This window comes from Hypomesus transpacificus, chromosome 14, assembly GCF_021917145.1.
Source record: "Hypomesus transpacificus isolate Combined female chromosome 14, fHypTra1, whole genome shotgun sequence".
Classification (NCBI taxonomy): Eukaryota; Metazoa; Chordata; class Actinopteri; order Osmeriformes; family Osmeridae; genus Hypomesus; species Hypomesus transpacificus.
In genome coordinates, this window is record NC_061073.1 from 13854748 (window position 1) to 13882541 (window position 27794).

General features: G+C 42.8%; 3 protein-coding genes and 1 long non-coding RNA gene across 8 annotated transcripts; 3 read left to right on the plus strand and 1 right to left on the minus strand.

Annotated features, from left to right (window-relative positions):
• The first annotated feature begins 329 nt into the window (after positions 1–329).
• Positions 330–8601, plus strand: LOC124477182 (uncharacterized protein C3orf20-like). The gene is made up of 18 exons (XM_047034822.1): positions 330–662; positions 743–840; positions 975–1495; positions 1940–1999; positions 2099–2198; positions 2434–2664; positions 2896–3045; positions 3139–3259; positions 3972–4097; positions 4231–4356; positions 4550–4688; positions 4986–5196; positions 5395–5484; positions 5604–5943; positions 6208–6327; positions 7070–7212; positions 7299–7400; positions 7503–8601. The coding sequence occupies exons 1-18, from the start codon at positions 600–602 to the stop codon at positions 7594–7596; spliced, it is 2835 nt and encodes a 944-aa protein (XP_046890778.1). The 5' UTR covers positions 330–599; the 3' UTR covers positions 7597–8601.
• On the plus strand, positions 8371–18954 carry LOC124477181 (FYVE, RhoGEF and PH domain-containing protein 6-like). The gene is made up of 21 exons (XM_047034821.1): positions 8371–8597; positions 9567–11625; positions 12552–12681; positions 12842–12909; positions 13005–13035; positions 14262–14413; positions 14639–14795; positions 14975–15062; positions 15494–15544; positions 15704–15762; positions 15869–15940; positions 16019–16087; positions 16239–16322; positions 16415–16494; positions 16704–16806; positions 16922–17068; positions 17185–17290; positions 17445–17533; positions 17612–17740; positions 17906–18045; positions 18219–18954. Exons 1-21 carry the CDS (start codon positions 8588–8590, stop codon positions 18253–18255), a joined length of 3861 nt encoding a protein of 1286 aa, XP_046890777.1. The 5' UTR covers positions 8371–8587; the 3' UTR covers positions 18256–18954.
• Positions 17566–20227, minus strand: LOC124477186. Of its 2 annotated transcripts, XR_006957090.1 has the most exons (3): positions 19674–20227; positions 17876–17947; positions 17566–17650 (listed from the first exon to the last, which is right to left on the minus strand). It is a non-coding gene; the product is annotated as an uncharacterized LOC124477186 (long non-coding RNA). The 2 variants fall into 2 exon arrangements; XR_006957091.1 differs by lacking the exon at positions 19674–20227 and having other exon boundaries at positions 17876–17998.
• On the plus strand, positions 19313–26646 carry nr2c1 (nuclear receptor subfamily 2, group C, member 1). 4 transcript variants are annotated; one of them, XM_047034825.1, is made up of 14 exons: positions 19313–19641; positions 20814–20951; positions 21174–21407; positions 21997–22075; positions 22208–22387; positions 22680–22827; positions 22928–23024; positions 23243–23424; positions 24361–24514; positions 24667–24788; positions 24872–25014; positions 25108–25245; positions 25403–25508; positions 25735–26646. In XM_047034825.1, the coding sequence occupies exons 2-14, from the start codon at positions 20886–20888 to the stop codon at positions 25904–25906; spliced, it is 1821 nt and encodes a 606-aa protein (XP_046890781.1). In that variant the 5' UTR covers positions 19313–19641; positions 20814–20885; the 3' UTR covers positions 25907–26646. The 4 variants fall into 4 exon arrangements, with proteins under 4 accessions (XP_046890781.1, XP_046890780.1, XP_046890779.1 ...); XM_047034824.1 differs by having other exon boundaries at positions 20827–20951; XM_047034823.1 differs by lacking the exon at positions 19313–19641 and adding an exon at positions 19745–19833 and having other exon boundaries at positions 20827–20951.
• The last annotated feature ends 1148 nt before the right edge of the window (positions 26647–27794 follow it).

Here is a 27794-nt window from a genome sequence, read left to right on the forward strand (position 1 = left end):
GCCTTGCCTGTCATACCGTTGTGACAGACTGTAGTGTAGATGGTGGTCATACAACATGGTGAATGGTAAATTAAATACGGACTGCAATGTAAAAGATTAAGTAGCCTATACTCTCTCCATAAACGGAACCATTGCATGGTTGCAAATACAACTAATTTCTCTGGGCATAATTCTCATCCAAATAGTCTACTCATCACCTGCATCTCAAATTACTGAGCGCTCTGCACACATGCAATTTGTGCCACACGTTTTCCTATACAAGAGTTATAGAAACACAGTAGTAGTGAATTGCAGTGTGATAAGCATTGTCACTGAAAAGCTTTTTCAGATTGTTGCTATGAGTTTATTATTTATGGTGCGTGATGGGTGCATTTTTAGACGGCACAGCGTAGTATCCAAGCAACAAGTCTCACCAAACCAAAGGGATAAAGGTTACATGTAGAATAGATCAGGGACATTTTGGTGATTTGGTGTCCTATGTAGTCTGACATTGAAAATCAGTTAATCTATTGGAACTGTTTCTAAATATAGTACATGGTCAGAAGACAATATTTTTTTGCAATACCTTTCTGTTGAATTGTGTGTCTGTTTTGGGTCAAATGATGACCTCATCGGTAATTCGCGGAGATATGAGATGTGGACCACTGTATTTTTTCGACCAGGTAGGCTACTGTAACCAGAAAATGTGTGTTGTTGAAGTGACTGTATTTTAATGCAAGTTATATCAATTGTATATCTCCAGCCAACAAGACGAGATCTTACGAAGCGCACTACTATACTTACTCATGTAAACTTTGATCTGATAAATGAAGGCGTGCATATGGCAACCACCACGAAAAGGTAAACCGAATGTCAAATTAGTAATTATTTATTTAAAAAGAATATTGTCAGTACAACAATAATAAGAAACTATATTTTTATACGTAAACTGAGTTCAGTTACAAGTTGTATTTTTATGTATTTTTATTCAATAGCGGGAAGGATGCTTATCTCAAGGAGAAAACAGAAGTAAAAAGCGAGGATACACTGCTAGTGCAAAATGGAATATGTGGCAAATCTAATGCAGACACACGGGAAATTTGCGAGAAGACCGTTCAAGCCGCGCAGGTGGACGGGTTGGAAGATATAAACCTGTTGGAATCATACAAGCGCATGGCCCCTCTGTTGTTGAGCGAGTTAGGAGAACTTCTTTTACAACATGAAGGAAGCGAACAAGGATGTATTCCTCACGGGCTCGTGAATGTGCTAAATTACTCGTGGAAAGATTTGACTTCAGGTGCAGTTAACATGAGAAGGTCGGTAGTTAAGAGCAAAGTTGCGAAACTGCGAAATTCCAAGGGTTCTATTCATTTAGACGACAATGCACCTCAGATGGAGGTACATGTCATAAAAAAGATTAAAAAGAATGCTGTGATGTCAGAAAAAAATGCATCTGAGAGAAACACTCAAGACCACAACGTGAGAAAGAAAACATGTGTTTCCAACGCAAACAAAAGTAAGTAGCCTAGCATAGGATCCCTGTGCATACTTCGACTATTAGGCATTAAATGTCTCCCATGTATAGGGCGCAATCTCACAATCCATCAGCTTTAATTAACTGGCGTCTATAAAACCAATAGAAGTAATGAAAATTGGCATTAAAGATTAAGTACCTCTTAAGTCACTTGTGTTGACCTTTGAAGACCTTAATAGAGGACATATTTGGTTACAGGCTGTATGGAGGGTTAAGGTTGGTTTACAAGGGAAGACAGAGGCATGGCTGTGTATGGATAGGCGCGGTTTACATCTGTTAATCAGTTCTCACATAGGTCTATGAATTGTATTGGTCAATTATTAACTAATTAAGTATGGCATTGGCCCAAAATTATAATGTAACTGGATCTGGATAAAATAATAGGCCTAGCAATTCATATATCGTTTTTCAATCATTTTATTTTAGCAGCTCACCTGTCCACAACTATCAGTTTCTCTGTGTCCTCAAAAGTCTGCAAAGAGCAAGGTATAGCTCAACCACACACTTGCCCTATTCCCTATAAACATTGTCTTGTGTTGTGTAAATGTTCCTATTACACATGATGTAACCTATTTCATTGTGCAGGTTGGCTTGTCCAGCCAAAGGAGCTCTCGTGGGATGAGCCTCAGTGGAACACTCTGTGTCAGTGGGCTGTGGAGAGACTGCAGCTGGCAAACATACCTATGTATTTATTAAGAACTATTCACAGGGCTGATGTGGGGAAAAGGATTCACAGGGCCTTAGGCTTGGCAGGGTCCATTGGTTTCTTCTTTATTGTTAATTTACTTATAAACCTACAAAAATACATTGATGGGGTCCATGGATCCACCTCCTACGGCATACATTCTTATATCCAGCCATTTTTACTGATTCCTGTCGTGAGTGCATCAACATATGCTGTTGCCGTTTACCCCCTACAGTAAGCTACAAGCCGCCAAGCAAGCGGAGCAGGGCCTCAACAACCCTCCTATCCTAAGGTACTATGGGAAGGACAAGCCCGCTGTTCCCAACAGGAGGGTGGGAGGCACGGTCCAGCCAGTCTCTCCCCTCACTCTGTGTAACGGGCTACCCCAAGTGCCTGAGCTAAAACAGGACGACCCCTCTCAGCACAAACTGCACTACAGAATCAACGACAGATCTTCCTTTATTTAGTATCGTTGCTTTTACCTATTTGTATATCAAAGTCTTTTTTTCTCTCAGATAAATGCCATCTGGTTTGTGGCATTTGCTGGTTAACAGCAACTCATGTTAATGTGTTGATTTAGTTGACATTTTTATCCAAAGCATCATGCACCTGAGGGGAATTGGAACATGCAACCTAATGCAACCTCTAACCACTGAGTTATACCAAATCCCATGACCCTTGACCCCTCACCAACCAGCTACCCCTCTGGTCATGTGGCCGTGTGCCAGAGTAGCTCAGGGCTGCTCAGCGGAGGGTTCTATACTAATGTGTTCAGTGACAGTGCCAGCCCAGTTATTCTCGCCAGCATCACTGCATTCGGACACGGCTCTGCCAATCACCCAACCAGGTAAAGCTAAGCTACTGATGCTGAAGTGTTTGCGAAAGTCACGGTTTTAGTTATTTATGTGTAACGTTTCCTGTGACATCACTCTGTGTGTAGTGGGAGTATTATAGCAGCTTGGGATCAGAATGGGGGGCTGACCTGTGACCCTGATGGGACTGTGACCAAGGAGTGGACCTGGCAGTCAGGGTCTGGACTGAAGGAAAAGATAGTCTTACAGGTAACCTGACAACATGGTGACAGACTGATGACAAACCATATGGTTAATATTATTTAAGCAAACGTACATACTTCATACACTATGTCATTTCTGATTGTCCAGAGAATGGCTATGGGCCTTGTTTGTGAAGTAGTGGTAGGTGTCATTTATTTACGCCTTCCAAGATTTTCCAACATCCCAACATCCTTTGTCCTTCTACACTTTTCTCCCAGTGATGCAAACCATTTGCTAAAGGTCCTGTCCCTGGCTAACCTTTTCTAATGGCCTAGATAACCGAGAGTTTACCCCTAACCTCTGTAATCCCTGTGCAATTATACCATTCACTGACAAGGCCAGTGAAGAGGGCTAAGTCACAGTTGCTGGGCAGCCGTGTCATGGGATAGTCCGTGTGCGATAAATGGTGGGGATGTGGAGGAGGGGGGGTGGGGGGGTATGGGGAGTGGACAAAGGAGGAGATGTGGGCCGTGACTGGTGAACCAACTGGGTCTGATCAACTGTCCCTTGCAAGGTACTCGGATTACACCGTGGCAGCCAGCTTGGTTCATGTCCTTGTTGCCTTTTATCTCCATGGTAGACCAAGCCTCAACATAGTCACTGCCCTCCATGATCACGTGTTACTGATCACCACCACTACGTCAAATGGAGAGTTCAGAGTATTTTGAAAAATCGATTAATTTACCCGATGCACATTTCCCCCTTTATCTCCTGTTAGATGTCTGACCAGATATGTGTGAAGCTTTTCAGCGGCACCTCGGCTACGCTCTGCTTTAAGATGCACAATGAAAGTGTCAAGCTGCCTCTCTCTTCCCTCTCCACCACCCTCCCAACCATGGAAACGGTGAGAAGGCAGATATGTCGTCAGAATTAACACCACACGCTCCGATAAGATGATGTGTCCAAAATAATCAGTCAGTAATCAATCATGTCAGTAACAGCCATATCTGATTGTTGAATGGAGCTGTTCTCTACAGGCTTGCCTGCAGTCTGGAGAACACGTCCTCTCTTCTGGAAAGCAGGACTTGTCCCTGGGTAGGAAGACAGGCAAGACCCAGAGTGACAACATGCAACGTAAAGCCTTGACACTCAAATCGTTGAGGGTACACTAGCGATACCTTCACTTCAACTCCCTTGTCACGTTATTTATCACACTGGATATAAAAACCCTCTCTACTTTTACACGGAATACAGTAGTGGTTAAAGGATGTATCTGTCTCACATGCTAGGGCTGCTTTCTCCATGTTGGTTACGCTTTTCTGTCATGTCTCCACGTGTTCATGTTGGATCCTTCAGGTTGTCAGGGAGGTGGATCGGCAGGGGAAGATGACCTCATCCTTGAGAGGAGGGCGGGAGACCAGGGAACTGAGGAGACTACAGAGGAGAGTGAAGAACATCCTGGATGACTGGCTAGAGTTCTACCGCGTGGCCACTGGTAAGGCTTATGTAAACCTCAGTATACATCTTTAAGCCTAGCTGCCTACAAAATTTTTTCAGACTTGTTATCCAAAAGTTCTTGTGACCTGATGGTGAGATTGAGTTGAGATTGAGTTCAAACTCAATTAAATGATTGACCTGAGTTTAATTGAAAATTAAATCTGCCTGGATAAGTGTGTGGAGAGCTTCTTGCAAACCTAAATTGCAATTATTGGCTTTGCTGTGGTTTTGTTCACAGTCCGTCATTTCAGTTTCTTTACATATACATATGTTATTGTCCTTGGTTTTATATTAGGAATCAGGTGCCCGGATATTGAGCGCATGTCCGAATCCCCCAAACACCCCAAACTGAAGAGGGAGGCAGAGTCAGCAGCCCAACCCACTCTTAACCCTGCTGACAGTAACACAGAGACTCCAGAGGGGGGCAGCAAGGAGAAGCAGCCCCTCCTCAGATACCTCTCAGCACCTGGAGACTTCCTCCTGAGCTCCTCCCCCAAGCTGACACGGTACATACACCCTCCACACCACACGCACACACACACATAACATGACATGCTGTGTGCTATATGCTTAATACACACACACAGTGTGTGTAGAATTATCTGCTTCTCATACAGTGTGTGGGTCTACCCTTGAAAGCACCAAGTGACAAAATGCCAGTTGATTTCATTCAAATTTTTATTATTTGATCTGTGACATAACAGGATGTTCACTCCAAAAATGATGACGGAGGAGCACCTTCACATCACTCAGACAGGAGGAACAGTCCGAGTTCACAGCAATGTCAAACTGGAGTAAAGTCCCCCCTCCCCTCACCACAGACAACAGCTCACACGTGGTCACAAAGATTTGTGGTTCCCTTCCCCTCTCAAGGTTTCAGATGGTGAATTATTTTCTTGTCTTCTACTTTCAGTTCAGTGATTCTGAGGAGCCCAGACCAACGGACCTCCGCTCTCATTCACCAGCCCTCCTACAACCTCCCTTACCCCATCAGCCCGTGTCCTGCCCAGCTGAGAGCTGTGTTGCAGGGGGAGGAGGTCCGCAAGCTGTGCCGTTGCAGCACCAGGTTGATGCCTGTGGTGACCGACCTCGAGTATGATGCCTTAATCTCGGGCCAGCCTCCCCACAGCGAGCAGATCCTGGTGGTGTGTGTAAGGGTGCAGCGCCAGCCTCTTGCCAAGCCGGCCAATCAGGACCTGCTGGAACAGCTGTATGAGAGGATGAATAAGAACAGGGCCATGCCCTGCACTCAGGTTGGATTTGTTGCTGCAAACACACAAAGGTCTTCCCACACATACACACAAATACAACATAAACAGTGTGTGCATAGACATACAATCTTTCACAAACAATCGACAATCTGCCTTTTTATGATTAATGATTCTGCTCTGCTGCACTTGAAATTTGCTTTGTGTCAGCTATGAGCTTATCAGTATTGCAACAGTATTCCTGATATGAACAGAAAGCCTTGTATACTATCCCAATAGAAATGCAACAATTATGCTTGTCATACTCAGTGTCAGCTGGACTCGTTCCGCCTTGTGAGGTATGAGATGTCTACAGGGACGTCCTGCGCTAGACCGACCGGAACCACCCTGTTGCAACATAGACACAACGCCTCCCCTGGAATGTTTCTGGTCAGTGGGTCAGCAGATGCCTTTCAGAACAGGCCGTCTTAATTCGCTGAGATTCTAATGGCCCTCTAGGTGGCAGCCAAGACACTCTAAGGAACAGCTGCAGACTGTATTTCTCTTGTGTAAAGATGTTTGGGAGAATATAATCGATGCTAAACAGAGTAGACGAGGCGTGACAACTCACCCAACACACTGTTAACCTCTACCTTCGTTATGTCGCATCCCTCACATCTCGGTGATATATTTAGAGGCACTGGTCTAAATCAAAGGGAAAGAGGAAGCTTCATTTCTGAAATGCTGCCAATAAGCTTGAATGTTTAGGCATACGCAGGCCTGTCTTCTCATTCGCTTAAGGTGACAGCCACTATGATGCTGAGACAGTTATTCAGGTTCATCTGTGGAGAAACTTGAGACCAGGAGATGGCCCACAAAGATTACAAAATGGCATCGACTAGACCGGACCTGGATCTTTAGAAAGGGATAACACATTTCTCTGAAACCTGGTAAACCCTGAATATGCGGAGTGTTCTACAGAAAAAATGTGGAGATTAGCTGCTGGTTCAGGAGTAAAAGGGCTGAGTCAATTAAAAGTCAAGATAAGTATGGCCTGTGGCTCCCAAGATCCCTGATTAGGTTATGTGAGTACATTAAGTATTAGTAAACAGTGTTAAACAAAGGTATCTTGGTTTTTGGTTAACCATCCACCTTTGTTTACAGTCTCTGTGTCTCGTGTGTTGATTAACAGATGTACATCCGAGGGAGGCTGCTCTTCGCAGACTACATCTTCAATGGCTACAGCTGCTCAGAGAGAAACCTGCACAAGCAAATTGCTAAGACCAGGGCGGACTACAGACAAGGTCATAGTCTGCCCTCAGACTACCTATTCAGGTACAGGATCACACAGACTCTTTGGTAAAAAAAATTATGAGCGATTTATAATAAGGGTTTTGTAGTTAACAGAACTTTATTGACAGCGCTCAGTTGAAGAGGGCAGTGGTTGGAGACCTATCTCTCTCTCAAGAACCGCATATAACTCCATTGGAAGGCCAGTTAGGAGAAACCCAAACCTGTGAGAGGTATATCAAATAAGCAATCAAAGGTCAAATATTCCCCCTTTTAAGCATATCAAACTGTGACATTTTTTTTTATATAACGTCTTTTGTTTATCTGTGTCACAGGAAACCCACTCAGGGACCTGTGACTTCCCTGAAGAAAGACACAGTTTCAAAGGCCAAAAAGAATGCAACCTCTCTACCTTTCCTCCCAACCTGAACACACCCAGCATCCAGCTGGGTCCTGCTCTCCTGCTTATGCTCTTCAAAGATGATGTCAATGGAAGACAGAGAAAATATACACATTTGTTAACACCAAATAGATAACTGCGCACAATGTCATTGGCTGTCTTAAGCAATGTGCTTCAATATGTCTATATATAGCAACTGATGATGTTGCGTGGAAAATGCTTACAAATCACAAAAGTCTGTGCTTATGTCAACATCTTAAAAAATAATATGACACTTAATGAATGTTTGCATTATTGATCTCTGAAATTGTGCATACACTGGCTATAGCAAAAATTCATATACAAATATATGTTTCTTTGTTTTTTTTACAATGCATGATTACAAATGGGGAACGTAAATGTTGGTTTAGTAATCCAGGACAACTGTATCAGTTCTTGTCTCATTTACTAGAAAGTTGCAAGAGATGCTTTTTGACACTATGACTGAAGTGACAAAGTTGCTTAAGACTTAAGTGTTGTGTAATAGTTTGTAGGAAATCACATCTTGCGGAATGTTGATGAATCACTTCTGATAAAAATGTTTGTCTTCCTCAAAAATAATGCTAGCTTAATTATTTCATTTCCTTTACTCTTCATGACATACTATTATTCGTTATTTGATTGCATTAGCCCACGTTGAAGGCAAGCACAAATATTGGTCTAAATAAAACTTTACAGGAACTTGTGACGCCTTTGTGGTGGCAAGTGGGGGCTTTTCAGTGTAGACTATTGGTGGTGCTCGGAGACCTCTAGTGGATGTGTGAACAATGACGCAAACTCATAGATCAGATCATTTGATTCCAAGAGTGCAACTGTAGCAAGATCAGAAGGCTGCCGGGTATAGCAACATCCTTACAGAGTAGATAGTTGATTTATAGTGATTTGGACGACTGTTGACCATGGGTCAAGAGATGTCAGCTAAAAACCAGCGGTGTCATCTAAACTACGAGAAAAGCTAAAGAGTTTGCATCCAAAACAGTCATGAGCTCAGGTAAGTTGACTAGACGCTGTATCAATGTAAAAACAAATTGTTGTTGAAAACTTTCGATTGACTGCAGATGGTTGTATGCAGTTGAGATTTATTATACAATGTTTAGTATTGCGGTTTTAGCAGATTACATCACTTATATAGGTATACGTGTATATTATTACGGTGTGAATATTTAAAAGAATGAAGCACGTACTCTATTGTGTCGTGATTTTTAAACGAACGGAACAGACATGGTTTAAATATTAAAATAAAATAAATTTAAGGTTTCTATTGTCACATTATGTCGGGTTTAGCATGTCGAACTGCAGATTATTAGTCTTGGCTAGCAGTGCCAAGCGGAGCGGCTGGGAAACAAACACTGGTGAGCTGTGGATTTGCACAAGGACACACATGACTCTCTTTTGGATGCCTCTCTTTTCTATCTATTTTCCTGTCGGCATTCCAGTACTGTACATTTTGCAGTTACTTTTCTTTAGTAATCAGTATGGTGCATTTTTTAAACAAGCATACACCAACAATTTGTGTCATTTTTCTTAACCCCTTCAGTCTCATGGTCCCGGGCCATTCGTCCCAGAGCTGCAGTGTTGACTACATTTACAGGATTAATGTGTTGTTGAGAAGTGTGGCAAACTAAACCCATGGGATATACGAACAACACCCAGGAGAGAAATTGTGGTGCTGACTGCTTGAAATGAAGCTGTCAACACTGTGGCTCTGAAACGATGCAGAAAATCTTGATATTGAAGGGTATTTTAAAGCTGTAACGATTCTCTCTCCCTACCCTCAATAATCTAGCATCTGTCAACCTGTAAAGTATCTCAAATACGGTCATTTGCCACAGACAAATACATTGCAAAGATTTGCTAATCTTTTGAGTTGTAAAGCAGATCTTTCAAACTTTTATATCTTGAAATTCTATCATAATCTACTGTATATAAAGTGTTATAAGTTTTTTCTCCCTCCTTTCAGGCAAAGAAAAGCCTCCGTTGGCCCCCAAACCAAAGATACCTGCAGTTCAGCCACAAAGGCTGGGGTGGTCTCCCTTGTCTTCCAAACGAAATGGCCTGTCCCTGGCTTCTCCCGCTACACCTAGGAGTATCAAACCAGCCTTGGCTCCCAAACCGGACCTCCACAAAATCACCACCAGGGATAAGTCCATACCGCTGTCATCAAAGACAGTCCATCAGACCATGGTGCAAGAGAAGTCGGAGATCTCAAGAAGTGTAGGTTTTCTGAACTCCCAAAATGGAATACAACATGAGAACAAGAAACCCGATTGGGATTATATTATTCCCATCTGTCTATGTAGTCAGGAGAACTGTCAGTGCCTAAGGAAATCACACATAGCAGAGAAAACAATGAGCAAAATAGAGAAAAACTTGAAAACATTGCAGAAGTGTCACTCAGAGGAATCTGTTCCCAGGTATCAAGCCAAAAAAGACAACATTGGAGAGACAAAGGAGAGTCCTCACACTAGCCGTCTACCAGATGTTTGTCTTCCCTCTCAATCCATCAGTTGTCATCCAAAACAGCCAAACCACCCAGAGGAAACACCCATACATAATCAATTGAAAACACTCAATCAGAACTTTAACTCTGTGATTGATACCCTACATCCTATGTTGAAACCCTCCCTTCCTCACAGAACCCAAAGGGCCAAAACCAATGGCAACGTCATTGATCCTTCTGGTTCAACAAGGTCAGACACAGAGGAGGAGCTCACCAGCTCTACTGGCATGCCTGGTACATCCATCTCCAGTCCCAACTCTGTTCCAGCAGGCCCTAGGAAACCCTTCCCTGTCCCTGTCCCACGGAAACCCAGGAAGGCCGCCCTTGCCAGGCAGGAAAGGGTGGAGGAAGGCAGCGAGGAGAGGGAGGGGACTGTCAGTGAGGTGATGGTGTCAGTGGAGAAGAAGAGCGACCAATCCTCCCCGCCAGCGCCTCCTGCCAGGAAGAAACCCTATCTGTCTGGACCTCTAAGGGCCCAGGGCTTCTCCCCTCACCATGAGCCTCTACCACAGGACATGGAGGAGGAGGAGCTGGTGTGGAGAGACTGCGTCCATGAAATGGAGATCTCAGTAGATGAGGAGGATGACGAGAAAGGGAGCAATGAGAACCAGGGGGTCTACTGTAATCTCATTTGTCATCCACGTGTGACAAGTCAACCAAAACAGCTGGAACTCAGCCGTCACTTACCCCTCACTGTGGCAACTGGCATCATATCAGAAGAAGATGGGGTTTTCAAGATGACCCCCAAGATGCCTCAGACAAACAGCTCCCCAACATGGATGCTGCAACAGGAATTATCAGAGGAGGCCGGAGAAGAAAAGACTGCAGAAGGTGAAGGGAGACCCAGCCTTTCTAAGACAACTCAAGATGGTGGTCTAAATAATAAAGCTATGAGGGTACTTCCCCCACCCCCTGAGAAGAAACCAGGAAGGGTCTTTAATCAGACACCTGCTCTCCACAAGGGCAAGACAAACGGCACACCAACCAAGCCCTCTCGTTCCAGCCAGGGAAAGCAGAGAGCCAAGTCCTTTTCTTCTGCGGACATCACACCCTCTGAGGGACAGAAACGAGGCTCTTTCCGGAGACTTCTAGACTTGAAGCTATCTGTGAAGATGCTGCCCAACCTGTTAATCAAAGGAGGCAAGACACTGGAAGGTTCAACCGAGGAGACACAGCAGTGTGTGGACGGGCTCCCACGTGACCTACAGGACAATCTCGGGGTGCGGGTTTGGGGCGAGCGCAAGTTCTCCTGTCCCCTGATTGGCTTGGAGCAGAGCGTAGACGGAGATGAGTTCTGCTCCGGAGCGGAACAGGCTGTGGAATATGAAAACGTGCCCCTGTATGAGGAGATCCCAGAGTACATCAACCCAGCCGTAGGCAGTGCAGTGTCGTCACCTGTGGCATTTCCTGCCGGAAAGAACTACATGTATGATGACGAGAACATATATGAGGAACAGGAGCCCTATATGCCCTTGGACAAGTACAATCAACAGCAACAGCCACACAGAGAAACTAAGAGGTATTGTCTTTTTATGGCCACACACACATTCAAAGAATACCTTAAATGTTTACACAATGAAAACCATTACGTTGTTGACAGGAAATGATTGTCTCACATTTGATTCAAAGGGCAAGTATGTATGGCATGAGTAGTTCTATTTATTGACGTAGATTGACACTGCCTGGTTTCCCAGTACTGCATCTTAATGCAACCGCTTCTATATGAATGTCCATGTCTGTCTCTGTTCTCCTTCTCTCTCTCTGTTACCTACCATACTTGTTTGTGACTCAGAGTGACAGAGGAGAGTAGCATACATTTATGGTGTATGGTCAGTAACTGGAGTGATCACTGGATAAGACTGAATTTAAATCTGAGGATTACTGTTTGTGTAACATGGTTCTTTGCCTTGAACGGCTTAGTGTTTCAGCCATCTAGGCTTGAAACAGAGCAGCAATCACATGTTTCATGTTGACTGGCCCTCCAAAAGAAGTACAATAGTTTGCTTTGCTGGATTCATAGTGTTTCTCACATGTATTCTACACAATTCAGTCAGTAGGGGCCAGGGAATAGGCAAAGTGGCTGTTTGGGAATTGGGCCCCACCAGGGTTGGTGTTAGAGGGAGTGTCATAAGGGAGTTTTCCGGCCGTCAGTCTGTCAAGAGCTCTTTTTCCTGTGAGTCCTTTTGCAGTGCTCTGCAGGAAATGTTGGAATACACACGGATGGATCCTTAAAGAAAGACACACCCTAATCATATGCTTAGTCAGGCGTTTGACTATAAAACCCCTTCCTCTCTCACCTTCCTCTGCAACACACCCTAGCCCTATGTTTTCTTATTTCTTTTAAACTCTTCGTCCCGTTAGGTAGGTGTGTGTGTGTGTGTGAGTGAGCATAATCCATCTCCAGCTGTTGTCTTCAGTCTTGATTCTAATGTCCTGCCTCGACAGTGCCTGTATCGATGTATCTGATGACCACTCAGATGAGGATATGGTCCACAGCTCGGATGAGGAGGAGAATGAAGATGACAACAGCTCCATTTCCAGTAAAGGAGACCCGGAGCAGCCTGGGGAGAGTGAGGTAAGGAACACGGTCAGATAACGTAGCTCCAAAATGAGATTCCAGCAACTTCCATGTCACTGTACACAATCGAATACTCCACAATAACTGTAGATCAAGTCTCGTTAGCTAGTGTCTGGTTTTTGTGATTGATTAAAAATAGTGTTTCCATTGGTGTCAGGTTTACAATGTACCCAAGAAGAGCAAGATAGTCCACATTGCTCATGAGATTATGAGCTCTGAACACGTGTGAGTATCTAAACAATTTGACCTACTTCACCTGTTGTTTATCACTGTTAACTTGTCTCTGGATTGTTAACTTGCCTCTGATTACTGTCTTTAAGGTTTGTTGATGTCCTGAAGCTGCTCCACATCGTAAGTATCCAGACATTTTTTGGAACATCTGTACTGTTTTCATGCATGTATCAAAACAGCTTGAAAAACACTGACAAACGTGTTTGGTATGGTGCTGTACTGTATGTTTTCTATCTAATGAGAACATGTGTGTTAGATTAGGCAAGCTACTGGGGCACACCCCGTGTGGGGCTGACACACTTTTGGAACCATACGCCCCTCGCTCGCATCAGAGAGGCTCACATTCCTCATGGTTGTCCTAGGGGGGTTGTATGATCTGACAGTGGTCCAACATATCAACGTGTTTGTCTGACTCGAATCCTACCGGAGACCTGCCATAGCTTCAGCCGAATATAGTTGCAGTTTTGATTCGCGTATATCACCAGTCTGTCAACCAAATGAAAATGTTTTTTTTGTTGACTAAAGCTAACATTGTTGGTGTGGAGCCTGGTTCCTTTGCTGTGTATACATATATAATAAGGTGGATGGAGAAACACAAATACAGTAGGGTACTCATAACTAAGGTGCTGATGGGTATATGTACATATATATACTCACACAGATATCTGAAGGTCAGGTCTGCTGATAGATGGAGTGAGTAGGCAGAAGAGGAAGCAGAGGATGGCTGTGTGACTGGATCTGCAGATGGAACAGTACTGAGTCACAAGCCCTCATGTCTTACTGTGTGCGGAAGTTGATAAAAACCAAAAGACAAAATCTGTTACTTCTCTGTTGCTGTTGTATGGTGAGAGGGTTCTGTTTTGGGATAGGAGGCTGTCTGCTGTACAGAAAGAGGAGACCACATAAACCACAAGAGCTCCCCCCAGGGCCCTCTGACCGGAGCTGTGCTGCAAGCAGTTTCTCTGCCTGCCCTGTGCCCAATAAACCACTGAATACCTTCTCATCATCAGAAAGGAAAGGCAGAAACTGCTTCCCCAGGCACCCCTGGGATGTCCCCGCTCTTCTGTTAAGGACTGGGTTTAGGTGTTCCATAAACTGCTTCTGTAAGACAGCTTAATACGTGGTCAGGGTTCACAAACAGCTCACCCTCCCACATCCAAGGCCACTTGAAAGTACCAAACTTAGTGTGGTTTACTGTTCTCCAAACACTTTGAGTTCTTTTAGTTTTTGAAAATCAAGTTCTCCAGAACTGCGTTCTGAAACCTATGTTCCTATCTTCTGAGTCCATCCATTATGTATTAGTATTACATGTTTCTCTAGCTTGATGTTTATTTATGTTCCTGTAGGACTTTCGGCATGCGGTGGTCGAGGCCTCTCGTCAAACTGGGAAGCCTGTGATTGAGGAGAGGGTTCTGAACCAGATCCTTTACTACCTCCCCCAGCTGTATGAGTTGAACCAAGACCTGCTCAGAGAGCTGAAGGAAAGAGTGGCTAAATGGTAACCGGAACCAGTCAGTCAGCATTCATAACCCATAATCTTAAATGGAACGCTTATGGAAATTACCTTTCATAACCCACAAGCTTGCACAACACACCTAGCATTCCTGACCACTTCCTTATTGTTTGTTGGTATACCCACCCTCTACATACTGTACTTTTTTAAAATTCCAACTGTATGATACAGTAAAACATAAGTGCTCTTATATCTGTCCTTGTTGTGTAGGAATGAACATGATCGACTGGCTGACATATTTGTGAAGAAGGGGCCCTATCTGAAGATGTACTCTACATATATCCGGGAGTTTGACAAGAATGTGGCCCTACTGGATGAGCAGAGTAAGAAAAACTCTGCGTTTGCTGGACTGGTGCGGGAGTTTGAGGTAACTAGGCCAACCAGTTTTCTTTCTGTATGGCATTGTCTTATGGGTGTGTTTTCGCGTCTGTATTTTGTGTTTCTTTTTGAGAATTTGTCATTTGTCATTCTTTGGTTTTGGTATGTCACTTTGTATCTGTTTGTGCGTTACATGTTCTGAAGTTCCAATGTTGTTCTTTGTCTCAGGCTAGTCCTCGCTGTGCCAACCTGGCTCTGAGGCATTACCTTCTGAAGCCGGTTCAGAGGATCCCCCAGTATCAACTTCTGCTCACAGGTGGAGCCACTTTCTCTTCAACCTCCTCCACCCTCCACATGGTAGTCGTTAGAAATGTTTAGCATTGGGTATGAAAGGGATGACAGCACCATCTAGTGGCTTGTAAAGTACAAACACCTGCATGAATCTTTTCACTAGCCACATCTAATGTGATTTTGAAGTCCGGAACAAATCTGATTTGGTGACATAACAAGATTAGAATCCCATGGTTGATGGATGGACCTTGTGGTGGCAAAATGTGAAGAATGTCTCGAACGTCATTCTTAAGTAATTCCATTACATAAGCACCTTTGGGGTCCTGTATTTAGGATTTACTGTGTGAGATTACATTCCAAGAATTTACTACACAATACCAGTCACTTACACTGTTATGCTACCAATTTACTGCTCTTGTATCAGTCAATTGTCTTTAAAATGGTGTGTGATTTCAGACTACCTGAAGAACTTGGCCCCTGACTCAGCCGATTACAAAGACACACAAGGTAAAACCAATACGAGTAAAGCACCTGCCCAAATAACATTTCACTATCGAAGATGTTTCATTTTAAAACCTTACAATAGTATTTATAGTGCCTGAGTTGAAAATAAGCAGACACCACACCTATGCAAAAGAAAAATATATTTATACATTTTCCTCACAGCGGCTCTGGGCATAGTGAAGGAGGTGGCTAATCATGCTAATGACATCATGAAACAGGGGGTGAGAGACGACTTCTGTTACTTCCAAGTTCACCAACTTCATAACTCCTGTAAAGCTGTCTAATGTACCTACATGCTATCAGAACCCCATGTATTTTCTTCTTCAGGATAACTTCCAGAAGCTGATCCAGTTGCAGTGCAGTTTGAATGGCCACCATGAGATCGTCCAGCCTGGGAGGGTAGGACACTGCCCAGCAGGCCACAGCTTGGGGAATTTGATAGCTTGGTTCTTCCTTCTCATCTGTCATGAATTTCAGGTGTTCCTGAAGGAGGGAATCCTGATGAAGCTGTCCAGGAAGGTTATGCAGCCTAGAATGTTCTTTCTGGTAAGCCCCTACTAAACTGTGGTTTGATCTTACTGCTGTCTACATATGTATTCTTGCAATTACATTTGATAAAGAGGTCATTTTAAAATCTTACTTCTAAATGGTTGTAAAGAGTGATACTAACTGGATGGTTGGACCTCTCTTAATCCAGTTCAATGACGCGTTACTATACACCACCTCTGTCCAGTCTGGCCAGTATAAACTCAACAACATGCTCTCTCTGGCTGGAATGAAGGTGGGAGCTGTTTGTGTTGTTTCCTAACCCACAAAGAATTACATGTTTCACACACCCATTTTCAAAATGTAAATATTGTCCTGTACTTACAGGTGAGCAAGCCCAGTCAAGAGGCCTATCAGAACGAGCTGAACATAGAGAGCGTAGAACGTTCCTTTATACTATCTGCCAGGTATGAACCAGTTACAGGTTGTTTGCTTTATTACTCCTTCGAAACAATACACTGCAACTTCATCAAGTACTTCAAAAAAGTACTTGAACATTTACATCTGACAGCGTTTGGTAAAAATGTTATAGTGCAAGCTTCTCATGGAGTATATACAGACATTTATTGTCCAACTTGGCATACACTGACAGCTGGTGTTTTCTTATTTCTTCTAGTTCTGCCACAGAGAGAGATGGCTGGTTGGAAGCCATCTCCACAGCTATTGATGACTACACAAGGAAGAAGATCACCTTCATATCCAGTAAAAGCTTGGAGGAGGTAATGAAACCGCTGAACTAATGGCATTCTTGCTTACAGCAAAACAAATGGAATGCTTCCTCATACAAAGTAATATGCGAGTGAGAACTGACTGCAGAATGGCTCCTATGTTCAGGTAGAGACACAGCACATTGGCAGTGGGTCACCATTGGGCTCCACAGCACCTATCTGGATCCCAGACCTGAGGGCCACAATGTGTATGATCTGCACCTGCGAATTCACCCTCACCTGGAGACGACACCACTGTCGTGCTTGTGGAAAGGTGGGTTGAAGTACTTTTGAGACATGCTAATTTCATTTATTTCTGCTTTTCTTTAACAAGTTACTAACGTACCACAACACGCAATGTTTTCTTCATTTTTCATGTAATATTGCTAGGTGGTGTGCCAAGCTTGTTCCACCAACAAACACTGTCTGGAATACCGAAAGAACCAGCTGGCTCGAGTGTGTGACCAGTGTATCTTCGTCCTTCAGGAGCAGAGACGTAAGGCTTTTTCTGGGGCGTCCATCTAAGCCCTGATACTATACATAGAAATAAGACTTGATATTGTTGCCTATAAAACCACATCAGATACACCAACATAAAATTACTCAAATGCCACCATTTTTTTAATGACCTGTGACACCTTTGTCTCTAGGGGACCATACAATGTTACTTTCCCCTGTGGGAAAGTCCTCTTTTGCCTTCTCTAGGAAACAGAAAAAGATTCCTGCTGCCCTCAAAGAGGTGACTATAGCACACCATAGTCCAAGGAGAGAATGATTCAGATGTGTTTTTATTAAAACATTAAAACGTTGTTTTTAGGTGACAGCAAATACAGACAACTCCTCCATGAGTGGATACCTGCAGAGGTCAAAGGGCAACAAGAAGCAGGGGAAGAGGCTCTGGTTTGTCATCAAGAACAAGGTTCTGTACACATATGCTGCCAGTGAGGTAAGATGGACAATCTATAGTAGTCAGTTATTTTCATGTACTGATATGTTAAAGGTATGTTTACATGTTGTTATACAGTAATGCAATCAAATGGCAAATTAAATTGAAAAAGCTGATGGCTTATAATCAACATACATGGTCTATCTTGTGCTCCTTGTTTTTCAGGATGTGGCAGCATTGGAAAGCCAGCCGCTGCTTGGTTTTATACTGAAAGAAGAGTTTATTCATAAGCTCCAGTTCAAGCTCTACCATAAAAACACACTCTACTACATTTTCAAAGCAGATGACCCCCAAACAACTCAAAGGTACAGCATGATATGCATGTCACTCATTTTGTCATGTATCAACACAAGTTCATTCCTTTCCTTAAATTGTCTGAGATATTTAGTACGCTCCTCTGAAAACATTTTATTAACCGTCACTCTGATTTGATGGCAGATTTAACAATGTGGTTTTGCACTTCTCTGTTGTTTGGCAGATGGAAAGATGCATTCAAAGAAGCCTCAGTGCTCTGATCCTCTTTCTACAACCCTGCAGAATTTGCATAGTAATTAATTATATCTGAATGTGAATAGATTAGGATATGACTTAATCACAGAAGTGGAGACTGGTTTGATGTAATTAATAACAGTGTGAATACATTGGCATAGATATCCAACCAAATGAAGGACTGTTCAGAAATGAACGACACATTTGATTGTTACCATAAGCCTAATTTAGCCATAAAGCACTGGTGCCAAAGTTATAGTTTGTGTAAATATAGCATGGGGGACCTAAGTAAGAGACAATGTGCAGATGTATTACACATGCACTAAATGAAGGAGCATTGAGTAACAGTTCAACATTTCAAGGGGACTAGGAACTGTAAATATGTATCTGGGGGAATTGCCCCAATCTACACATTACTGTACAATGAATGTTAAGTCAGGGAAAATTGTGTAATTGTTACTATCACATAACATTTACTGAGGTTAGCAATTGTTCAAGTTTCTTTTTGACAATTCACAACTTTTGAATGACCAATTCACAGGGTTATGGTAAGAGAAACTGAAATTAGATTCACACATCATTTTTTAACTTTATGTATACATTAATATTTCCGATTAGTTACATTCATCAGTACACATGATTTGTTTGTTTTTAGGCTATCTTGCTTTTAATATTGATGTAAAGTCCTAATTTAGTATGTAGGTAATTGTGCTCTCAGAAGAAAAGAAAAAACACACATGAACAAGTCACCCTTGATCACACATGATTTGTATTCAATATCCATTTTAAGACACTTCTGAATCTGTAAAGATTTGAGGTATTACACACTGGTTAACACCTCCGTTTGGTTGCATTTATTTTCTCACTGACAGTAGCCATTTTAGAAAGGATAAACATATTGCACACACATTGTCAGCTAAAGTGCTTGCTTATAGATTAAAGTAATGCTATTTTAGTGTAAATGTTATTTTACATTGGTGCAAATCTATTTTATATTTACTGGTGTGATGTGTATTGCACAGCGTGCCTATGTAATAAATGTTTTACCAACTCAGTTTTAGTCACAGTCTGAAAATACCCCTGCACCGTGCGATTCAGATCCAGATGGAACAATGGAAATAATTTGTCGGGGATTTCACTGACAAAACATTTTTATAGCAAAATGTTATATCGTCGGGTGTATACGTTAATTTTTGTTAATTAACTGGGACTTTTTGTGGCCTACTACTTCGATTTACATTTCACGAGACCTTAATAGTCAGAAGCCAACGACTAATTGCGCATGTGCAACAAAGTGTTTTGAGGAAAAGGTCACGAACTCTGACCCTCTCTCAAACTGCAGCAATCGACTGAAAATATTATTTATTTGATCACCCATCCCACTAACGTCTGATCAAATAGCATTATAACAGGTAAGGCAAACGGGCTTGCACACGAATACTACCTTCGATTGACGTATTGGTCGGGTCTGTCATATGAGGCGAATACGTTGCTGCAGAGGAAGGGATGCAGCCATAACAAGCTAGCTTAAAGCTAATAGCGCTGGGTGGCTAGCTAGCTCATCCTTCCGGATCCCAACCCAAGATTAAAATTTCTAAACAAAGGTAAACACATCCTCAATTTAGCGCGAATTTGAATATATTTCTCATGTCTGTATAATTGCTGATGTTGCATTAACTTGTATATTATGCTGGCGATTATAACGTTTCTGCTAACGTTCGTTAGCTTGGCGCTAGCCGTACTAGCTTGGCAGGCTGGCTAGCCACCCATACCATACACATTTGTGCGATGGTCGAATCCGATTCAACTTCCTTAAAAGAAATGTAGTCGTAAGAAAAGACGAACGACTGTCCATGACGCTTATGATTCCGATCAGCAACAAGATTAAAACGGAATAAATCGGGGCTTCGTTCCTAAAGAGTTTTCATTTTTTGCAATGAGAACAACTACGTCCCGCCACTTCATTCTCTCTGCGTGTTTGTGTGGGCCCTGAACCCTAGCATGCTTTAACCCTTCAATGTTGACCTTTCACCCACAGGAAAAGAAATACCTTTATCTTCCGTATCGATTTTAAATAGCTACTAGACAAGAGCTTGTTTATGTTGTCATTACAACCACGTTGTGATTGTAAACCTTGTTACTAGCAAGCTGTAGTAGGCATGGGTTTTGTTCTGTTGATAAAACATGGTCAGCGCACATCCACACGCTAGCAAGCTAGCATAGGCCGCACGTCTGGCAATGCAACATAGACTTAATTTAACTAGCTAGCTGGAAGCTGGCTACAAGCTGTATACGTTGACTACACCTAAGGTTTCCCATTTGATTCAATAAAGCTCAATGCAGAACTTTTCAAATACATATGAAAATCCTTCAAATGTAGCTAATCCTTCCGTTTTTCCTACGTCGATGCCCTATGTCGTTGTGTTTTTTAAGCAATCAAAAAAATAACCCTTAGGTATTTTGCCACATACTGATAGATCATTTGTTTACCTAATTGATGATGCCTGTGTTGAATGCATTTCCCTTTATCATAACGATATATTGTTTGATCACATGAAAAAATTCGGCCATTTGATTGAAGCAGTTTTTTGCCACAGTTTCATGAGACTCATGGGGGTTTTAATGTGAAGAGCAGCTGAAGAAAATCTAAGTCAGCATGGATGGCCAGAGGATTCAACTGGTATCAGCAGATGGTGGCATGGCCCTAGGACACCGAATACAGGTAATGTCGCATTACCATGGAGAATAATGAGCCATTGGTGAACAACCACTTTACAGCTTTGGGATTGCATTCTACAGTGTCCCCATTTTGTAAATGTATCAACAAGAAAAAATTATAAGATTGGTCATTGTTTTTCCAGGCAGTTCTGTATCTCTGCTTGGTTTGTCCCTCATTTTCCTTTAGCCATCTCTTATCCTTTACTCTTCCTCTGTTTTCCTGTAGATTGTGACAGATCAGCAGACTGGACAGAAGATCCAGATAGTGACCGCCCTGGAACAGACCTCCCCAGGAAAGCAGCAGTACATTCTGGCCAATGCCGACTACTCCTCAGGTGGAAAGGTGATACTGGCCAAACAGGAGTCCCCGTCTGGAAAAGTCATCCTTGCTTCCCCAGATGGCTCAGGGGTCAATCAGCTGCTGTTCACCTCACCTGACCTGGGAGGACAACAGATACAGGTAACAACTAGTCCTCTTATTCTTTGTCATCCTAGTGTCATGATTTCTCCACCCCACCTAGTTTTCAGGGGACATATGGCTGAGTGGTTAGGGAGTTGGGCTATTAATCAGAAGGTTGTTGGTTCGATTTCCAGCTGTGCCAAATTACATTGTGTCCTTGGGCAAGGCACTTCACCCTACTTGCCTCGGGGAGAGTGTCCCTGTACTTACTGTAAGTCGCTCTGGATAAGAGCGTCTGCTAAATGACTAAATGTACCTCCCCCCCTCTCGCATGGTTTGGTTTCATTTCTTGTGGTATTTCAAATGCCCTTTGCGATATTGCATTTGAAAGTGCTAGGATGCAACTGAAATTTCGCACACATGGATTTAATTTGACACCCAAGGATTAAGATGGTTATTTATAGACATTGGCTACAAATAAGCCTTCTTGAATGTAATACATATATACCTACTGTATATACGTTTGTATAAACTGTGTACACAGTAAAAGCATACAGACAGTACCAGTCTATCCAGTATGTTTGTTTTATGAACATTTCTAAGTGTTCTCGTTTGCTTTGTCGTTTTGTTTCTTTTTTGGGGGCGGCAGTTTGTGACTGAAGGATCTGACCAGGCTATGGTGAAGCCGGTGGTGGAGTACTGTGTTGTGTGTGGAGACAAGGCCTCAGGTAGGGGTGAGAAACAGCAGCGCTTCCACCTTAAGATGTCTTTCTTATAAACTATTTTACGCACACGCACGCACACACACACAAACACACCAAGCTCATTGTGACCTATTTTTTCCCCTTTCTTCATTCCAGGACGCCATTACGGTGCAGTAAGCTGTGAGGGCTGCAAGGGGTTCTTCAAGCGCAGTATTAGGAAAAACTTGGTGTACACGTGCAGAGGCTCTGGAGAGTGTGTTATCAACAAGCACCATCGCAACCGCTGCCAGTACTGCAGGCTGCAGCGCTGCATGGCCCTGGGCATGAAACAGGATTGTGAGTATCAGAAACACTTTGGAAAAGGTTGTCATTTTAGAAAAAGTCTACGTTTTTACAGAATCAGAATCACAATGGGTTTTATTCGCCATGAAAGTTTGTACAGACAAGGAATTTGCTTTGGTAGGAAGGTACATACATTAAACATATAGGAATCTTAAATTTAAATATGAGGACCAACTATTTCTAAGGGTACATAACTAGCAGTAACTAAGTGGAATTAGAATGAAGTATTTCCTGCTTGGTCCTCTTACTATGACACACTTATGGTCCTGTTGTTGCTTCTTACCAGCTGTGCAGTGTGAGCGGAAGCCTGTTGAGGTGTCCAGAGAGAAGTCGGTCAACTGCGCTGCCTCCACTGAGAAGATCTACATTCGTAAGAACCTGTGCAGCCCTCTGGCCGCCACACCCACATTTGTGACCGACAAGGAGACTGCCAGGTACAGCTGAACTCTGGGACACAAGTTTTAATCACCTTTTCTTTTGGAAAAACCTTACTCGAGAGGGGTAGATTGAGATGGCGTTATCCTGGTTCTGCAGGTCAACGAGTTTGCTGGAGTCGAGCATGCTGCTGAACATTCAGCAGCCTTTCCCCAAGATGGAGAACACTGTTTTGATTCCAGCCTCTCCTGAAACGGTATAAGCAGCTATGGAACTTAGGCCCTGTGCATCTGAATAGCCCAACGTCTTTCTTATGGTAGTCCTGTTAGGTCATTCTTAGTAACCTCATGTAAAAGTCCCCTCATTAAATAATGACTCCATGATTACCTGGCTATAATATTTTAAGATGAAGAGAAGATTGGTACATTACAGTGTCTTCTGACCCCTCTCCTGTCTTGTCCCTCCCTCCCTCAGAACGATCCGTGCCAGGGTGACCTAAGCACTCTGGCTAATGTAGTCACATCTCTCGCCCACCTGAACAAGGCCAGGGAGGTTGCCGAGGGCAACAACGACATGATGGGAGAGACCCTCAGCAACGGGGACAGTTCCATGACAGATCTCCAAGCAGATGAACAAACTGCAAGTGATATCACTCGGTAAGAACGTCCCCAGGATGAAATGAGTTGGGAGTATTACAACATTGAATAATGGCAGCGGAGACATAAAAACTGATGGCTGCACGTTTGATGCTTATGTTTGCGTGTGTACCATAAAGGTTGTCCTGGGGTTGTTTTCTGTGTATCATGAGGTAAATTACATTTTTCCAGGGCCATGTGCTTCCTGCCTCTGTTGTTAAGGACCTAATTAAATTTGACCCTGGGAGTGTAGTTCAGACGTAGCTATAAAAAAAAACAGCTGTATCCAATACATCTGTAAGGTTGCTATTTGACTATTTGGAATGCTAGTCTCAGACATTCATTGTTTTGATTTGAATAATATCTGACCACTTTTAAAAAAGCGCTTCAACCATTACCGCTAAATAGTCAGTGCTTTGTGATCTGTGGATAAGTGTGTCTCCTTAACCAGTGATCCTCTAGCGTGGATAGCCCTTCTGAAATAGTGACTCAGTCACATCCGGTTCATCCTGAAAAGCATATGTGTATGTTATATTAATAGTCATCAGTGTGTTCTTACCCAAGTGTGTCTAAGATATGTTTTAGGAGAACCAGTTCCCTTCAAATGCCAGATCTAGTTGACTAGATTGTGTGAATTGTGTTTTTATTTGAATTGTTCTCACAGGGGAGAAGACCCCCCCCCCCCCCTCCTTGTTAGCATCAACGTGCAAATTGAGTGTACTAGAAGGGTAATAGTTCATCAGGTTTCTACCAGTTCAGTACTACAGTTTTCCTAAAATAGGATTTTAATGATTGATCAACAATGATTGTTAATGATCTGCACCTGCATGGTGGTGTAGTTCCAAGTCACAGGACAGGAGAGGGGTGTGTGCGTCTCTTAATTGGGTTGACGTTAGCAGATGTAAAGTCGGCCTCTGGGTGTGAGTTCTTACCAAAGGGTGTCGTGTGCCCCCACAGAGCGTTTGACACCCTGGCCAAGGCCCTGAACCCTGGGGACGGTTCAGCGGGCGACTCCCTAGAGGCCACCATGCAGCTGATGTCAGGGGACCAGTCGGGCCCTGTGGTGGAGCTGGAGGGACCCTTGCTCTCAGACAGCCATGTGCCCTTCAAGGTAAGGAGCATTCAGACTCAAACCTTTCCTTTCCACAAAATGGCTCTTATGTTTGTGAAGAAGAAATGGATAACTGCCCAAATGTCTGAAAAACGTAGCACAAAACCCACTGTAATTCCATTTTAACTCCCCTTTTTTTTCCCCATCTGTAGCTTATGATGCCTTTACCCATGCCTGAGTACCTCAATGTGAACTACATCTGCGAGTCAGCTTCACGACTGCTCTTCCTCTCTATGCACTGGGCACGCTCTATACCTGCCTTTCAGGCCCTGGGGTGAGTACTACTCTCACACGCTCACTTTCCCTTGTTTTTTTTTTTTAATCAGAGCTGCAGACTCACTCGTTCTTCTTCCTCAGTGGCCAAGATAATGACATAAACCTGATGAAGGCATGCTGGAATGAGCTGTTTGCCCTGGGATTGGCCCAGTGCTCCAACGTCATGAATGTCGCCACCATCCTGGCCGCCATCATCAATCACCTGCAGACCAGCTTACAAGAAGGTAGCATGTCAGCCAAACTGTACTGCTTATATACACCTTATGTTCTTAAGGCTTCTACAAATGCACTCTGTTGTCTTTGTCTGTCCCTTACAGAGAAGCTGTCCCCAGAGCGAGTTAAACTTGTGATGGAGCACATCTGGCGGATGCAGGAGTTTTGTAACAGCATGTCCAAGCTATCCCCAGATGCTTATGAATATGCCTACCTCAAAGCCATTGTCCTTTTTAGCCCCGGTAAGTGAGGAAAAGGAACTTTCATGGGTTCTTTAGAAAACATCCGAGTTCCTTAAATAGTTAGAATGCTGCAACTCTGGCCATGATCATGACTCATCATTGGACTGAATGTTTCTCGTAATTCAACCATGGCTAATGGTTTTGTGTTTTCCTACAGACCACCCAGGTATTGACAATACCCTGCAGATTGAGAGGTTCCAGGAGAAGGCCTTCATGGAGCTTCAAGATTATGTCACCAGGACCTACCCAGAGGACTCCTATCGGTTGGTATCTTTCACCACCACAATATTTTGTCATTATCTAGGCTACACCAGCACTTCTCAAAACTGGTGACAGGCAAGCCATGACCTATTTTACTACTTGAGTTGAGAAATGATGTTTGGTGTGTTGAATTCATAAATAATGTCCGTTACTAGCACACTTTTTGGTGTGTTGGCGTGCAGGGATCTGCCTTTGCCCAGACTTATTAAACGTTTTGCTCCTCTCCAGGTTATCCAAGCTGCTTCTGCGTCTCCCGGCTCTGCGTCTCATGAGTGCCACCGTTACGGAGGAGCTTTTCTTTGCGGGCCTCATTGGCAATGTGCAGATAGACAGCATCATCCCCTACATTCTCAAGATGGAGTCCACCGACTACAACAGCCAGGTGGTCTCTGGTATCTGACCCCTCCCACCCCCCCCACCCCACTCACAACACCACTCCAAAAACCACACACCCCAGAGAACCAGTCGGGAGTGCTTAGCAGATGGGTCAACTCATAACTGGAAATTAGTTTTGGTGTTATTTCAAAACGGCATATGATGCTGTTCGTCCCTTTCAACTTTCCAGATTGATGGACACTTATGACCGATTAGCTAGTTGATTCTCTATGACTGCTTAAAAATGGCTCGCAGGGTGACAATCTAGTACTCACCAGTAATGGCCAAGCCTACCCCTTATCCGCTGATTCAGGAACAAACTTTTGAACTGGGCATAGTTGATTGTGCTTTTTATTGTACAGAGTATTTTTTTGCTTCATATCCTTTCAAGGCTTTCATTTTGTGCTTTTTGACTGTTTTCCCCCATCCAGTTGTTCTTTGCTTTTTTGTAATGTTTTTGAGAAAAACTTTTGTTGGAATGTGAATTGGTTTATCATGGAAATGTGGTCAATTGTGAAGGTTATAACCTTTTCTATTTTACTTGTTTGCCAATCCAAAGGAAAAGGCTTGCATCATGAGTTAACTCTACCTAAAGTAATGTGAGACTTATTTGAAATATGTATATATAAATATGTATATAGACAGAAACGAAACAAAGCTATCATGGACGATAAGTTGCTCATGCAAGGATTCCATCTTTTGGATATATTCATGTAGTTGCTAAACAATTGTCAGTTCATTTGAAAATAAAAATGACATTTTCAATTGCTTAAAGTATTTGTAACATTTATTGTTCAGAAAATCCACTGGACAGACAGAATGCCACTTCTTCAGGCTGTTTGTTGGAAACCAGCCAATCTCTTGGTCACGGTTGCTGGACTTGAGAAGCTCATTTTGAAAAATTAATTGGGGAAAGTCACCAATCAGAAGAGGCCCTCTTTGTGGATTAGAAAGAGGGTAATTATTTTGTTGACCAGATAGTTGCTATTTTTGGACTGGGTTATTATATTTCTCATTTATACTCATCTGGTTTGTGAGTCAACAGATCCCTCTTTTTTTGTTGCTGCTGACTTAATGTGTCACTTTTATGTTATGAACAGCTTATCTGGAAAATCCACACATTTCAACAAACCCAGTTGGGTTAATATTTACATTAACCTAATAACAGTAAATTATATTGATTATTTACACATTCACCAGGGGTTGTTTCAGAAATCTGTACCGTTTGGTCTCTTGTGTCTTTATAAGGGTTTGATTAGCAGAATCAAATATCTCATGGATGGAAAAGGTTGTCTGCTACAATGAGAGCATAGACTTACAGTTTGTCTTATTAGTCAATTAATATTTCATCAAGATGCTACACAGAGGAGCACGTAACTGTAAGCTCTCTTTTGCAGTATAGTCACCTGGTGAAGGCTAATTAAAGTCATTGGTAAGCTCATTAAAACTGTATGACTTTCTGAATGAGTTTCAGGGTACTGTTTTTAGATTCTATTGTTCGGGTATTCGGTGTCCTCATCATCCCTATATTATTCAATCACTTGTTGTAACCACTTTTTTTTGCGTTTTTACTTTACAGGTCCATGCAAGTAGCATGCAAAACAGAGATCCTCAGTAACACCAAAACTAGCAGGTTATCACAATTCCTGTGTGTGTAAAAATATTATGTTTGGCATTTGATTATGGTTTGTTTGCCGTGTGCTTGTGTGCCCGTTACTGACAAGTCACAGACTGTTAAACCTATCAAAGTATGAACGTCCAGTCTATACATTAGCTCATTTAGATGTGTACTGCTTTTAACAGTGTCATAACATTCATCATAATGTGAAACACTGCAGAGTTTCTCAGTAGCCTGCCAAACCAAAACTAGCAGACAATGCCATGTGTGTAAACATATGAAGTTTAACCCTTTA

Bases quoted from the DNA above. Each gene is read 5' to 3' on its own strand.
- LOC124477182 (XM_047034822.1), top strand. From the start codon at position 600: ATGATGACCTCATCGGTAATTCGCGGAGATATGAGATGTGGACCACTG. The intron at 2,199-2,433 runs GTATTTATTAAG...TACCCCCTACAG, and splicing joins CAGCTGGCAAACATACCTAT to TAAGCTACAAGCCGCCAAGC. The intron at 4,689-4,985 runs GTAAGGCTTATG...GTTTTATATTAG, and splicing joins GTTCTACCGCGTGGCCACTG to GAATCAGGTGCCCGGATATT.
- LOC124477181 (XM_047034821.1), top strand. The intron at 11,626-12,551 runs GTATTGTCTTTT...CTGCCTCGACAG, and splicing joins CCACACAGAGAAACTAAGAG to TGCCTGTATCGATGTATCTG. The intron at 17,291-17,444 runs GTAAGGCTTTTT...CTTTGTCTCTAG, and splicing joins CGTCCTTCAGGAGCAGAGAC to GGGACCATACAATGTTACTT.
- nr2c1 (XM_047034825.1), top strand. From the start codon at position 20,886: ATGGATGGCCAGAGGATTCAACTGGTATCAGCAGATGGTGGCATGGCC. The intron at 23,025-23,242 runs GTATAAGCAGCT...TCCCTCCCTCAG, and splicing joins TTCCAGCCTCTCCTGAAACG to AACGATCCGTGCCAGGGTGA. The intron at 25,015-25,107 runs GTAGCATGTCAG...TGTCCCTTACAG, and splicing joins GCAGACCAGCTTACAAGAAG to AGAAGCTGTCCCCAGAGCGA.